Source organism: Siniperca chuatsi, linkage group LG15 (assembly GCF_020085105.1).
Source record: "Siniperca chuatsi isolate FFG_IHB_CAS linkage group LG15, ASM2008510v1, whole genome shotgun sequence".
Lineage (NCBI taxonomy): Eukaryota > Metazoa > Chordata > Actinopteri > Centrarchiformes > Sinipercidae > Siniperca > Siniperca chuatsi.
The window spans coordinates 2777350-2794443 of NC_058056.1; the positions used below are offsets into that span (position 1 = coordinate 2777350).

Sequence of the window (17094 nt, forward strand, 5' to 3'; positions counted from 1 at the left end):
GAGTCTATAACTGTGTGTTATTTCATCCAAGCTCATTGTTGTGAATTTTGCTTTGCATTATTTTGTGTTTAGAGTAGATGATAGTGGTTTGTTGGCTTAACTTATTGATTATTAATCAGTTCTAAAGTTAAATAAATTCTATTGTACTTTTAAAGAACAAAGCCCTGTGGTTATTTTGTGTATGTGTTGCAATAACAGCTGGTTGTGACAGTCAGTGCTCGGATTCACCCTTCGCTGTCCACCTTATTCATGTAAGATAGTACTTTAAATATCAGCATTTCTAAGTGGACAGACACCTTTTGAAACTGTTTTCCACATTTGGTTATTTGTCCCTGATCCCATGGTGGTGATCAATTTGGTTTTTTTAGACTTGGTTTCTCTTATAAACACAGATTTTCTTACCATATCAACCTCAGAGATGCTGTCCAAGCTCTCCACCTGAACGTCCACTCCAACAGGGATTGCAGGACCTGGCAAACAAAAATATATCATGAGTATACAGTTGTGAAAGAACACTGTTATGTGCTGCCAAGCTGATTTATGAGAAACCTATCTGAATTTTACCAGCTGGCTGGCTTCGTATGCTCAGATTCAGAGTTGAGTGTTTTATCCAGTTTCTAAAGTGCCATCCACTGACTTGTTAGCTGTGGAAACTGTGTGTCTAAATGTGTTCATTAGGCTGTACAACATTTTAGGCAAATGTACCTGATACTGAGTTTTGTATTGTCCATACTTCAATTGTCCAAAAACCTAAAAATCCTTCTCTGACTCCTCTTCCCTTCTGTATCTTCATCTCCTAGTTTAATATTTTGATATGGGAAGCCAATAAGTCAAATGTTCTTAATATTCTATAGATTAATAATGCACAGTGACAATTGTTGAGTTGTTTAAATATTATAGATACATAGAACAACCATCAGTTCCCAATATGCTACCTTAGGGTTCATGACCACGATTCACTATAAACAGCAGTTGATACATGTCCTTTGATGTGCTGCAAATGATACCAAGAGTTAACACTTAATGTGGGAGAAATATATTGTTAGCAGAAAATAATAAATAGAAGATCAAATCACCAATGGCCTGATTCTGGAACAAGTTCTGAGCTAAAGCTTGGAGCCACATCACTACTTAACCCAAATCACTTATGTCCTTTTCTTTTCCTACAGCCATTTTTGATATCATTGTATGACATTTCCTACTCGTCCAAGCCTAAGCTTAAGCAATGCGAAGTCTCTGCATCTCATATCATTCCTACTGAAAACATCCAAATCTATTGATGTTATGCTACACTATTGACAAGGTGAAGCAATTACATGTCAGTCCACTATCAGTCCACAGGGGAACATTCTGAATGCTTCCATCAGGTTGTGAGCTGATTTGTGTTTCAATTTTGTTGCCCTGCTAGCAGCAAGTCCTATAGATGGTGATGTCTGTCCATCCATCCATCCAACACTTTGGTCCAGAACAAGAAAGCTCAACAACTGCAAGTGAAATTTGCTGCATATTCAAGGTTTCCAGAGGATTATTCCTCGTGTCTTTGGCGACCATCTCTCCAGCTGTTAAAATTACCCCTTGACCAACATTTTAGTGCATGGTACCACAACTACGGCATTTACAGTGGAAATTCATGGTCACAGAGGATGAGTCCTCATGCTTTTGTCAACCCTCTGTCCTTTCCTTTAGTACTACCATTAGGACGAAATTTATTTTCATTTATACACAAGAAATGCCAAATTTATAATAATAAAATAATAATAATAAACTTTATTTATACAGCACTTTTCAAAATCAAAGTGCTTTATATGGTTTAATAGATAGATTGCCATGGAGTTTATAGATCAATGACCCTTTCTATTTTGAGCATTCCCTGATCTTACTTCTAACGCTAAGAAGCCAAAAGCAACCCAGGAAATAAAAACCAACCTAAGTTGCATTGTCAGTTACTAAGTTTGCTAACCTTAAAGTTGCATTGTTAGTTTTTTTGGTCCACTTGCCACTTGGTGTCAGCTCATCCACCACACCAAACTTTACATCTTTCTCATTGCACATTATGACCAAACTTGCCAATATGTAAACAAATATGCTTGGTGAGGTTAGTAACTTTTCATCAGATATTGAATCATGGCATCTTCCTCTTCTGTCTTAAAAGTGCCATTGTCCATTAATCATTCCCACTTGCATCATTAACAATCACACATCTTTTATTTACAATGAGTTTAGACTTAGGTTTTTTGGGGGGGACGTGGGGTTCAAATACAATTCTTTGTTATTTGATTCATTTAGGTACATGGTTAAAATAGGTATTTCGTATATTTTGTAAGCAGCTAAAATACATACTGTATATAAAGAATATAACTGGCAGTAGTAGTAGAGTAGCATACATCTAAATACAGATATGTTTGTCAAATAAAGAGATACAGATACAAATAGTATAACTTTATGTTATACCCCTAATGTCCATTATATGGACAAAGAAGATGGTTTGTTTCCCAAGACTCAAGAAAGAGTCAGTACTAGTGAGCCTATGCTCTAAGTGAATTTCTCGCATGTCAAATATTAATGTGAGTTTTAGGGACCCAAATACAGGGAACAGGACTTAAATTTTGAGAAAGCATTGGTGACACCTATTTTATTAAGTTCCATGTGAGCTCATGGTGACATTTGGCCCACTTTTTCAGTGTGATTTAACTTGTGTGGAGCCAGGAATTGGCAGCTGTCTCACTTAAGCAGTGTATGAATGAGGGATCACAACACATTACACAAATCCACAGGAAGTGGAAGAAGTGACCCAAAAACAGATCTGAATTCTGTTTATGGGTTACTTTAATGGTAAAGAGGATATCCAAGCAACACCTGTTGTAAATATTTGGCATATCTTTTGTTGCATGGTTATGTTCGTACATGTTCAAGTCATGTTTTTTTATGATTGAACCACCTCATGCCTTTAAAATACATGAATTGTACCTATAGGAGATGTTAGTGTTCTATTAACTGCATCTCATTCTGCTTTACCGTAACTGGATCCTTGTAAATGTTTCATATCTCGTTACCATTTCTATCATGACCTCTGACCTCTACATAAAGATAACAGCTTTACATCTGACCCTCTCACATATCACCAGTCAGCATGCACACACTGCATAGCTGACTGTGGAGCTAAAGTGGAGGGAAGATTTACAGGCGATTTGAACCACTTTGCATCACTTATCTATACAGTCTGTAATCCAAAGAGATTAGCAGAGACACTAAATGCTAGATTAGAGCCACCAAAGCTCTTCAGATGAGGGGCTGTGGAGGGATCTCTGTTTGGGATTATTCTTTACTTACTGGAACAATGGCATCAAGTATGTTGCACTTCTTGTTACATTAGACATAAATGGTCTTCTGCCCTCACAGTAACCTCATCAACCAATGTTCAACTAATTTAATATAAAAAAGATTGGGGTCTGATGGCCTGGAATTTCTAAAAGCGCCTCTGATCTGAGATACAAACGATAACTAATGTAACTTCTTTCTACTGAAGAAACAGTGAAAGATCACCATGCTTGCCCTTGTTTAACTGGTTCGTTGAAACCAATGTCCACCTAGAAGTAAACTGGTTAGCACTCAGAGTATCAAGTAGCATTTTGAATTTCACATCTCCTGTATGTTTATTCGTTTAATTCAGAAGAGTAATAAACACTAGCACATCAGCTAACGCTTTCGTCAGCATGCAGGCCCAATGATTGTCACTGCCCAACCTTTTTGGTTGAATCCAAATGTCTGGACTTCACCGCAGACTCGCACTTAATGGGTGCGTTCCCAGGAACAGAAGTCGCAAGTGGACTTTCTGTGGACTTCCAGAGAGTCCACTTGGGATGCAGACTTCGACAGACCTTGCTTGGAAGATTACCCAGAATCCATACCAATATGAATGTGACGATGTAAAAGAAATAATAATAATAATGATAATAATAATTTACTTATTTATTTAGGAAGATGTTGCCTTATTATTATTTAACTTTATTGGCATAGTGAGGTTTGATAACGCACATACAGAATATGCATAGGCTGAAAAATGTTTATTTGTTTATTATACTTGACAACGACAGGTAAAGGTTGGTTTTCATCCATCCACAGTGTGAGGATCCTCATTTGAGGGTTTAATGTGAATATAATCTTAGCAGTGTTCAGCAGCTCATGTAAAGGGAACATTTCACTGCGCATTCCTACCATATTTGTTATACTATGTAATGCAACAGACACTGCATATATTCTGTACAGGGTAATTTTGCCAGTATCAATACCGTTAAGAACCCTTCAGACACATACTTTCAGGAATTTCAACTAATCTCTCCTTGGAAACACAGACTTACATGATGGTGGTGAACATGTCACGGCACTTATGACAAAAGTCCACAGTTTCGAAGGTGCACACTTAGATTCAGCCTTTTAAAAAGGAGCGTTGTGTCAGGCGCACATAATAACAACAATTCAAACACTGTCATAGAGATAGAGCACATAGAGCAGGTTTCAAAGAAAAGGTGTAGCAGTGGGGATACAAAAAAATCATCTTCAAAATCAACATTTTATATCAAAAGAAAAACATATTTAATAAAATATTTAAAAAGATAAAATTAAAATAATAAATTAGAAATAAGAATATATTACAAATAATAATGACATAAAAATAAAAACCATAAAATACAACATAAAATAAAACAATAAACAAGAAAAAAGCAAAGGAAAGACACTTTTTAAAGAAAAAAGTAAACATAAATAACAAAATGAAAGAATACAGATTATGTTTGCTGTATAGAAATACTGTAATAGCTACCAAAAATATTTAACCTCTTGTCTACCAAAAAGGAGTAAAATCTAACTCCTCTCCTTTGAGGAGCTTATTTGGGGTATTCAGAGCAGCACCTCGCATAGTTGAGAAAAAAAGAAAACTGGCCGAGTTTTTACATGTTGTGAGTCAGGTGGGGATGTGTGAAAGAAAACCAGGGCTGTTTATGACAGGCAAAATAGGCAGTTGCCTATTCCTACCTTCATTTTGTTGAAGCATAATGCAGCATTTCTGAGTCATTTCTGTGACATACACTGTAAGGTAGCACAATCTATGCAATAAAGAGATGATCTTATTTTTGTTGTAATGGAATCTTGGTTTATGCTAAATAAATAAAAGCTATGTCAAAGACAATAGTGGCACATATTGTAATGCTACCTGTTGTTAGTGTTGCTATCATGAAAACGGGCATTTTCATCAGAAATGAGCTAAAATCAGGACACAAATCAAATTCATATAGTAAAAAAATCCAGTTTGCAAATTCCTTTTCAAGTTTTAAATTGCACATTGTCAAACTGAAAATTAAATGTCCATTTTACATTCAATATCATCATCAAGTGGCTTATACTTTGGAGTACACTGAATTTTAATTGTCAATGTGCTTTCCTGTTCTCCACATACAGTACAATATCCACACAAATGGAAAATGAAATTTTAATATGATTAAATGAGTTAATTTAAGTTTGTGTGTGTGTGTGTGTGTGTGTGTGGTTGATTAAGTTGACAGTTGTAAAGGGGAAAACATATCCCGACATGTTAGTGAAGGATTGTGATATATTCATAAATAAATAAATAAAAATGTAATTTTCTACAAAGTCAGATGCAGGATGTAAAACAGCGGCGTCTTATTCTCTTCATGTGATGGGCTCACATCTGTGGACGTCTGTGATGGGAACTAGGACTTGGAACATCTATACTGGAATTATCAAAGTTAAAGGACACTGTAACATGTAGACACTCTTTATATTTACTTTTTTCACATACATGTTCTATTATACACATGCACATGATTTGTTGATTTATTTGCCAAATCATAATATAATATAGGAGACAACAAGCAAATAATGTAATGTAAAAAAAGCAATCCTTTACAAATTGGTGTATTTAATAGAGTATAATAATGTAATATTTTGTGATCACACTTGAGAGATAAAGACTGGGATTTTTTTTTATTTTACCTTTATTATATATGTGGCAGGTTATCTAATCAGGAGATAAATAAAATAAATACATGTTCACTTTTTTACCTTTTTAAGGGACTCGCTACTCAAGTTCATTTTCAGTAAATACTTTTGTACTCTAACTCTTTACTTCTACTTGAGTATATGTTTTTGTAAAGTAACAGATTCCTTTTCCCCTCAGTGTGTGTGTGTGTGTGTCACTGAGTGTGTACACTCCTTCAGGCATTTGGCCTGTTAAATTATAGGAGTGATTTTGTTTGTTGTAGACTGTGTATCGGATGAAATTACCAATTTCCAGCAATTAATATTAGCTTGTGATTAGCACTTATTTGTCAGTGCGAGTGTGTGTGTTGTATAAATGGGGGGGTCGAAGTTTGCCAAGGGGAACCAGGAGGTGGTGGTGTGTAGGTCATAAAGTCTCAACATGTTAGTGAGTGATTATGACATATTCAACATCCCCATAGTATATCACTTGCAATTCATGTAGTTAAACATAAACAAGCATGTTTTAAAAAACATTTGCCTTATCTAGCAGTGAATGTTTTCTAAAAGAGGTGCAGATGGATCTTATCTATTAGAATGTGAAATCTTTCTCAAAAACCTCTTCTGAACCACAAATAAGGGTGAAATTACGGGGAATGAGAAGAATGATGTACCAAATATATACTATATTTAATATACCCATTATCTGCATGGACCTCATGCATACATGCTCAACGTCCAATTTAACCTCTATATACACAAAACAGACAAACAAGTATAACCATGTTTGCAATTCTATTTAAAACCAGTGGTGGAATGTTACTAAGTACATTATTCAAGTACTGTACTTAAGTACAAATTTAAGGTACTTGTACTTTACATAAGTCATTCCTTTTCAAACCACTTTCTACTGCTACTCCACTACATAAAATTATCAACTATTTTGATCATTTAAGTCATTTTTCATGTGAAAATATTTCATGGTTCCAGCTTCTCAAATGTGAAGATTTGCTGCTTTTCAAAATGAGCTCCACCTGAACCAACTACACCAGTAAAATCCTGCCTTTACATTAATGCATGAGTAATAATAATCTGATGATATAATATATAACAGTCTAACAGTCACATGGGACATTTGAATATTTTTAATACTTTGAGTACATTTTCCTGATTATACTTACATACCTTTACTATAGTTACATTTTCAATGCAGGACTTTTACTTGTAACAGTATTTTTACAGTGTGGTATTAGTACCTTTACTTCAGAAAAGGATCTGAATACTTCTTCCACCACGTTTTAAAACATGAACAAGCATGTTATAATTGAAAACCCCCGTGCCACTCGGAGCCAGCTCACGCCACTCTACGGAGCCGTTGCAGGCCTCACATCGCCACCCTCTGTTCTTGGTTCTGTGCAGTCCATCCAGGATGGAGTTCACTGCTTTCTCAAGAGCTGTAGAGGACAGCTCTGATTCCCCCCTCGAGAAAAGACTTTATTCTTGTACTTACCTCTGTTTGAATAAATACTGACTTATCTCCTCACTCCTTGTGTTCTGCATTTGTGGGTTCTGACTCGTACACTACGACAAAACCCTCCTCTGTATTACATAGATATATATGACACTATAATAAAGAATTCAATAAGAAGTTAAATGAGAGGAAGGTGGATGTCAAACAGTAAAGGTAATAACTTTGCTAGTGTTAAATGGTGCGATGAATGGTCTACAAACGAAAACAAAGAATCATTTGTAAATCATCACAAACAAAAGTAAGTCAGGTGTGATGGGCAGGAGTAGTTTAGCCTATACATACAAGATACCATCCCTTGGCTTAATGTTGTCACCACCATTTCCCCTGGGGACTTGTGTGCTGATTAATTCGTCTGTGTGAATCTTATCTGATCACCTCTAAACCTCTCAACCATGGATGCTGCTGCACTGGACCATCAACCTGCTGCTGTCAAGTCTACACCATCAGGTACGATGGTCTTAAAAAAGTGACAAAAAGGTGATTATTACTGTGATCAAAGTTTATCATTTGTGTATTAATTTCAATGTATAATTTTCTACCATGTTTTGAACAGAACAATTTTATGAAGCCCTACACGTACCATCACAAGATGACGAGACAATAAGATGGGGATTCTTTAATGAAGATGACAAAGATAATACAGCCCGGGTGACTGACTAAGCCTCTACCGCCACATGCTATCAACATTTTTAAAGCAACCACATGTAGTGAAGTACTGAAAATATCATCTCAAAAAAATTAAATGAGGATTGCTGGGGATGTCACACTAAACAAGTGTCTGGTTCTGCTCGAGGTTTCTGCCTCTTAAAAGGACGTGTTTCCTTGCCACTGTCGCCAAGTGCTTGCTCTTGGTGGGAATTGTTGGGTCTCTGTAAATAATATTAAGAAGAGTTAAATTTCTGTTGTGAATTGGCGCTATATAAATAAAATTTAATTGAACTGAATTGAACCCTTACTGTTAACTGTGAATGCATATCAGCAACATTTAATTCTTGCGCCAATCAATAATTATTTTGGACACATAAAAGTGATGTATATACATATGAATAATTTAAGAGTTTGAAAGAAAAATCATAACTCAGTTATTAAATCATAACTCACTTATTAAACCTTTTTGTTTGATTCCTCCTGGAATCAAACAAAAAGGTTTAATATCATACTGAGAAAATAAAATTACATTTGTGAATCTGGTTACCTAATTAGTAACCCAAGATCAATTTTTGTTAACAATAAATTGGTATAATCCTTGCAAGCACAAGAGAGCATTTCCAGGTAGTTTGTCTTTAGCAGTTGGAAGTTTGAATATTTGCCTTTTCTTGAGTACATCTACACTTAAAAGGTCCATTGTGTAACATTTAGGAGGATCTATTGGCAGAAATGGAATATAATTTTCATAGGTATGTTTTCATTAGTGTATAATCACCTGAAAATAAAAATCGTTGTGTTTTCATTACTTTAAAATAAGCCACGTTGAACCGCCATGTTTCTACAGTAGCCCAGAACAGACAAACCAAACACTGGCTCTAGATCAATCTGCAATCTGCAACTTCACCGCTCGATGCCACTAAAGTGGTAAAGTCAGTGAACGCTAATGTTAGACTGGCCTGATAAATAAACCTCATTTACCCCACTTGCATTTCATATTATCTTAAGCACACAACAATGATAAGGATGGAAATAAAAAAGATGGCAGATGTTTTGACTACTGAGCCCCAGAATACCCATTGGTTATATTGCATTGAAAGATTATTTGGTCTGTAAGATATCTTAGCTCAAACGAAGTGTGTTTCTAAGCTGCAGCTGTTGCTGCAAGGATTTTTGCAGTTTGTTGCCAAGGTGTACTAAAAGCTGAGACATAATAGGTGATTTCCAGGCAATATTATTTGTTTACTCATACAAGTGTTACATGCTGTGTCTCTCACTCAGTGAGCTGTGAGCCTGGACATCTGGATGCCAACCCTCTGCCAATTAAAACAGAGAACATTTGAAGGCATTACAAATGATGTTAACCTGCAATCTGTTTAACAGTGCTTTTATATTGTTTTTGTTTCATTGAGGCTTGCACTTTGCACTTGCACTTTAAGATATTTACTTTTCAAACACAAAGTATTTTCATATTCATATTTTGCTTCGTTTCTAAGATATTTTGAGTTACAATGAAACTTTTCAATTTATCATACAATGTTCAGTTCCATAAAGCTGTCACTTGTCTCATCCTCTTTTGGGCTAGGTGTTTTAGGGGTTATGCTTGTTTTATGTAAAACTGAGCACATTTTTAGATCTATATACTGGACCATTAAGATTAAATGCACTTTGTTATTTACAGCATATGTCTGCAATGTACAGTTGTTTTTATATGAATATGAAGAAAACTTTTCAGTAGTTTACTCTAATATATACGGTTAGAAACTGTTAATGCAGATACAACAGCAACACTGTAGAAATACAGTATATCACTGCATGACTAGCTGCAGAATTACACTGTAAACCTCACTCTCTACTGTAGAATACAGTAATTAAGTAGTAATGAACTGTTAATGTAAATTACAGATGTGAGACTAGAAATAACGGTATAATGCTGGAGACCACAGCTGCCAGTAGTTTACTGTAATTTCGCAGGGAAATTTGTTAAAGGTGCATTACCTAATTAATTGATTATTTAATTTATTGCCACTTGCAGGCAGCAAGTGTATGCAGTGCAAAAGAATAAAACACATTTTATTTGCTTAAAGTTGAGTTAATCTTTTTTTTCTTTTTTCTTGGCAGAACTTCACAACAAGCTAAACATCACACACATTATGGCCTTATTTTGATTTGATTCAGTTTGATTTTACTTTATTATCAGAATATTTCTCTGACATTTATCTTGCGTTATAAAGTTGATATGGCTAATGTGTTAGCAAACAGTTCCCTATTTACACATCCAGCGACATCATCATTCATTTGGAGTAATATGTGATTCTTTAGCTGCTAAATGCTCCACTGTGTTCACCTGCTATCTCTCCCTTTGTCTGTCTGCTGTTTGGTGCTAAGCAGGACTATAAAAACAAAACAATGCGCTAAAAGAATATTTGTCAATCTAATAGTTTTATCCATTATGAATGTTGGTCATGATAATATTTTACTCACCACCTACTTTGTAGAAATTCTCCAACAAGACCATCAATAGAATTTTCAAAAACTTAAATGACAGAAATCATCTCAAACCAAATTAACGGACACAAAAGCAAAGGACCTGTTTACTGTACGTTCAATAAAATACATGGGAAAACACAGTGACTAATACGAGTAAAATGTTATCATGACCGATTGTCATAATGGACAAAATAATGAGTGTAACACTGAAATTTATATATATATATATATATATATATATATCGGAATTTTCCTTTAGTACAGAATTTCAAAGTACCTTCACCAACACTGGATGCACTTTTACAGCCAGTTTTGGTTCTTCTTCTCATTTCTGTGTCTGTTCTTCAGTTGGGACAAAGTGTCATATGCGGGGTAACAGCTGTCTGATGGCGTAACAGATTGGTGCCTGTGCTAATCTAAGCTGTCAGCAGGAGGACCCGCCTGCAGCTTAATCTGCTTGGGGGGCCTGCCATGAAGCTAGTCAGAGTTAGGCTAGGCTAAAACTGCAGGCAAGCTAAATTTCACTGCGTGAAGCTAGCAACTAAAGCTATACTCTAGTCACCTCAAATTAAGACGACATCTCCAGATGGTATCTGGGTGCTACTGACCCATCCATCAGTGAGCACTGCTTTAAGCTTTAGCTGCAAAAAAGAAAAAGAAACAAAGACTGTGATTATTGTGACATTCCCCTGAGCTCATGTCCCCTCACAGATGACACACAGGACACTTTGGTTCTCGGGGATAAAGCAAATGACAAGTTTCTGCTGTTCATGACATTTAATAAGATGAACCTCTTTTTGAGCCAATGCAAAAATTATTTGCCTATGCACACATTTAAAAGTGACAGCATTTAACTTGGCTTGAAATAATAAAGCAGTACATCAATGGATAACTGCAGTTTCCTTTGATGTATCAAGCTAGATACAATCTTTTAATTAAATTTCCACAGTTTTGACATCAAACTATGGCAGCAGCAGTCACAGCTGCTAATTAACTTATTCAATCACATATAATTTATGAGTTTTAAAGAGCCTCTAAGTGGAATATAAACATTTTTTTTTGTGCATTTCAGTGATGCATCAATGGCACTTTAACCTTTTCATCAAGACTAAAAGATTAGAAAATCCTCAGTGGCAACGCTCACACAATGAGGGTGCAGCAGAGAGTCTCTGGAAAAGACCCAGAGCTCTGTTGACTTTCCCTGGATAAATAAAGACCAAAAAAGTATGTAACTTTTCTGTGGCAGTTGTACCTTCTTTTTAAAACCAGTATTCCTCAAGGTCAGCTTGTTTCCAGTTATTATCACAATAAGCATTATTACAAATGTTAATGTGATTTTGAATGAGGTTTTCTCACTTCTGGAACAGAACCCAGAGGTTCCGGTTTTACTTCAGCTCTCTATGAGCATTGAGTTACAGCTAGTGAAACAGCAGCTAGCCCTGAGGTGATGTCAGGACTCTGTCTCTCTATGGCAAACAGTTACCTATGTACACATCCAGCAGGCATGAAGCAACTTATTGTTTCTGGCTATACAGTGAATATAAGTGTCACACTCACTCTTGTTTTGGCTCTTACGTTTACATTATGTAACTCTTGTCTCTTTAGCTACTAAATGCTTTACTATGTTCACCACCTAATCGCTAACTTTGTCTGCTGTTTGATGCTGGGCAGGTAGTGTACAGTAGGTTTATCAGGGCTTTTTTGCTAAAAACATTAGTGCTGTTGAAAATGAGGCTGATGAGAGTGGAGCTGTGGGTGGTGATAAGCTAAAAGAAGCTAAAAAGCTTTTTAGAGCTCAGCAGAACTGTGGAGTTGGTGATAATTCTCTGTGCCTTTGTCACTACAAGTGACTCCTTTCACATCACGCAAAGGGCCCTATTTTCATGGCGGCGCAACGACCAGTGCAAGCAGCGCTCTGACAGTTTGGTATTTTCCAGACCTTGAAATTTGCTTTGCCTGTCTGTGTGGTATTTTGGAACCCAGCGCAGAGCGCATGGTGTACAGGTGGGAGGTTCATTCAAATGAGGCAGAGCGAGTTATTTCGATTTTGGTGGAAAATGGGACATTGCACTGGAGCTGGAGTCTGTTTCTGGAGCAAAGTCACGCCACTGCCACTTTGGTGATTTTATAAACAAGAGCAAACTAAATACTTGCAACAAATGTGCAGCAATAATGTAATAATACTTAAAATGTAATTAAACAATTTTAATTAAACACTCCAACCAGGAGATGTGCTTAAATCGGCATCAAAAAATAACGTTTATTGAGGATAAAGCAGGAACATTGGTTAATCAGTCTGCACTAATCTATAAATTAATGAGTGATTCTTAAAGTATGTGTTGTCCACAGCTGCGTTGTACTGTATGAAAAGCTTTTCCTTCAGTTGCCCTGCAGACATATGAAGGCAGCAGGACAGATATGTTGGTAAATCTGCAGCCTCTGATTGGAAATGCGCTGCATCAGAGCGCAGTGCCATTACGCACGACTTCCACTGTGTTTATCTTCATTAAATCACAAAAGACACCAGGCTGCTACAAATGACCACACACACACCTCTAAACACATCTGGTCAGTTATACCTTGGTATTCTGTTGTTTCTGAGCTCGTTAATCCTGTGCGTCACAGCGTCCTTTCCAACTTTCTTTTTCGCAAAACTGGCATTTCTTTTTTTTTTTCTTGAAATGCATTAGGGTGCTGTGGTCACATCAATTACAATATGATGTGAACATTTATGAGGTGAGACACAGTGGGAATAGCTTGTAGGGTTAGAATAGCAGTTATCTGATCCATTGTTAATATGAAAATATTGATTACTACAGCTTTTAGGTAAATGAAACACTGCTAAGCCACATTTTCTGAAAAGCACACAGTGGCTTTGGTATACAGTTAACAGATCATAACATGACTCGCTCCAAGCCCATACATCAAATGATCTGGCCGATGGGCTTTCTCTCTCTTTCCCTTCAGCGTGGATTAACAACAAGCTTAATGTGTTATTTTACCGAGGATTAAGAGTAATAATACACCCCATCGGTTAGCCACGTTCACCCCCTCTCTGTCCACTGAAAGCATCTGAATTTGATCCAGATCTTTTTGAATGTGTATGTGTAAAACCATGTACATATGTAATAGTCTTGGTTGCGTTAAGGGGAATGTTGGATCAAGTGTTTTGGGGACTTAACCCATACTAGGGACTAAAAATCAGGATATCTTAGCCTCTGTCAGATTGATTTTAACCATTTTCTATATATTGTCTTTGATTTTGTGTTATAGTTAATGAAAAAAAAGAACCCACTTTAGGCCTAAGACCAAATGATGACGCGGACATAGCCCCCCCATGCCAGCAATGATACTGAGAAATATCAGATCGTTGCAAGATAAAATTGAGGAGCTACGCGATAACACCAGGATCTCTTACTCCTGTGCAATATACTCTGTTTTCAGTTTAATTTATTGATATTTATTCATACTTCTTTTACTGCTGTGCAATATCCACTGTCTCATAATCATCTTAATAAGCTACACTTAACTTGACAGTACATATATAATATTATTACATTGTATTATACCGTACATACTGGTAAATCCACTTTGTACTTTACACTTATTTTAATTTTATACTTATACCCACTTGGTACTTAATTTATTTTCTGACCTGTATTATCGTGTATTATATTTTTTGCTTAGTACTTCTATTCCTGTGTGCACTGACGTGATAGTGAGCTGCTGTAGCAAAAGAGTTTCCCCTCGGGGATCAATAAAGTATTTCTGATTCTGATTCTGATTCTGTTACGAGTACCAGGAAGAGATGGTGCTTACTGAGACCTGGCTTCACTCGGACAGTGTCAGCTCTCTGGTTGAGGGGGAAGGTTTTTCCCTAACCCGGGCAGACAGAACAGCAGGCAGAGGTAGCGGCATCTGTGTGTATGTGAATGATAAGTGGTGCCGTTAGTCTGCAGTAAGAACAACGGTATGTAACCCTGACGTTGAACTACTTTGCTTATCTTTAAGACTCTTTTACCTGCCCAGAGAGTTTGGGAATATAATCCTCTGTGCAGCCTATGTACCTCCCAGAGCGAATGCTACAAGAGCTGCAACATAACTGACTGTTTCAATTGCAACGCACACCAGGAGCCCTGGTTTTTATACTTTAAGATTTTAACCACTGCAAGCTAGAACTGGTGCTACTGGCTATAAACAATGTGAAATATTTTACACGGAGTAGAAGTGTTATGGGAATGTACAAAGTGTCTATACTGCTAAATTAAGGCCCCCTGTAACTAATTCTGATCACAATACAGTGTACTTATCTGTCTGGTTCATGGCAAGCTATCTTAAAAAGCAATGAGGTCCATAAAGCCTTAAATTTCCATGGTCCCAGAAGTATAAGGCCTCTTTTTGGATGACTTTCTTACCTTTTCTTTAGCATTCCCATTAGACCATATTTCCCACTTAACAGAAAAAAATAAGTAGTTTGCTCACTTAAACTTGTAAGCTCCCTGGAATTTATTTCAACCATTAAGGTCTTTGTCATGCAAACCTCGATGGTCAAAATGTTGCCTTATTAAACTCCTGGGAGCTTGCAATATCAACAAATTACTGGGGTGGTGTAACTTACACCTTCTGTCAGACAGGTGAGTGTGAAGCAGAAGGATAGTCTAGGCAGAGAGGGACAGTTCAATGATTTAATGACCAGCTGAAGATACAAATAAGCTTACAGGCAGGCACAGGTGGCGCAAAAGCAAAGAAACATGAAAACGAAGAAACTACAATGATCTGAAAACTGACTGGGGAAAACGGGCTAGTATATGTGCTGCATGGCTGATTAGGAAATTAAGTGCAGGTGGGGAGAGAGGTGGGGAAGCTCAGGTGAGGGAAATGAGGTGATTGCAGCGCAGATGGGAAAAGTCTGACTGGTGGACAGGTAAAGAATAACAATGAAGTGGCCTGGGAAAGTGGACGTGTCTGAAGAGAGGGACGGAGAGGCAGAATGAGCAAGAATCCACACAATAGAGACACCTTCAGCAAACATAGTACACTGATTGTTAATTTTGTTGACTACAACCTCAGAGTGATCAGTTTTAAGCCCAAATTGTAAACATCCATCACAGTTTACAGACTGATTTACAAAGTTACTGACTGACAAACTTAGTTTTCCCTTGCAATGAAAGATTATTAGCGACATAACGAGTGCAATCAGTTTCAGTTTTACCTCCAAATAAAGTGGTTTAGATAATCTGGATAAACTGTTGGCTTGTTTAAAACCTGTCTGATCATCTGAGTGCTTGTTTTTCTTGATCCACCTGACTTTTTTTAGCGATGTTACAGGATTCAAAATAACTTTACGTCATCATGACTGCTAGAACTGATGCCTGCAGCTCCAAAAGTTGTAGTTTTTTCTTTATTAAATGTAACTTGACATCTATACTCACAAAGTCTCTAATTTGGATAACAACAGGTTTCCCTTCGTGCTGAGTCTGTTATTGACTTGCCTATTTGGAGGAAGGGGTTGGGTGTGTTGGGGGCATTTCAAATTTTCAGCCTTTCATTCTGATGCAGCTAAACCAGTAGCTTACTGGTCTGTTTCGGTGGAACTAAACATGTTAAAGTATTATTAATTTTTTTTTAAAGCAAAGGGTTTAAACACATCTGGAGAGGCAGCCTTTTGTAGGGAAACAGGGTGGAGTATGAGACTCTTTATACTAATGCGACTGGAGCCGTGTATCCTCTGATGGGACTTTGTGCCAGTACCGGGCTATTTTTAGTTCCATTTCCACTGTGAATTCCTGATAGATGCTCTGCCTTTCGCAGAAAGTGACAATCACTCTAACGGGGGAGAAGCAACCTCACTTAATGGCGGTTTCATCTTCTGCTCTCAACAAGGTACAACTTCAGAGGAAGAAGGGTCAGAAGAAAAGTTATTCCTTTCCCATCCTACTTCAGAGCAGAGAGGTGGGTGTACAGTATCTTAGTATCCAAATATCGTTATGAAAGCTAGGTCGAGTTTTGAGCAGATCCTACGAGTTTCATTTAATTGCTCAAAAGAGATACAAGAGGAACATACTTCTAAGCAAATCAACAAAGACCTAGCCTTGAGCTACTTTCTGAAGTATTTCAATGATAAAACACCACTATCTTTAGATTTAATCCCTGCCTTGGAAAGATATTAAGACATGCTGCTTGAAAATAAGTGTATGAAACATCTTGTGAACTGTGGTCTTTAGATCGCACACAGAACGACCCCAGTGGGATGTTTTAAAAGCTTTCTAACTTGGGGAAAACTTCTTAATGCTTGAGCATCTGCCACACTGAGAAATTCATCTTAAAAACCCAGAACAGGAGATTAGTGATATTGTCAGCCTGAAAAAAAAAAGCTTTAGATCTAGTTTTTCTTGTGATCCAGCAGAACAAAAAAACATGTGTGTTTATTGCAG

At 36.8% G+C, this 17094-nt stretch overlaps 1 protein-coding gene across 1 annotated transcript in view; it reads right to left on the bottom strand.

Annotated features, from left to right (window-relative positions):
- The window catches only part of gabrr2a (gamma-aminobutyric acid type A receptor subunit rho2a), a 109472-nt gene that overhangs the window by 78226 nt on the left and 14152 nt on the right, over positions 1 to 17094 (bottom strand). The window contains 1 exon segment of the mRNA XM_044167372.1: positions 403 to 470. Coding sequence (XP_044023307.1) covers positions 403 to 470 — 68 coding nt within the window.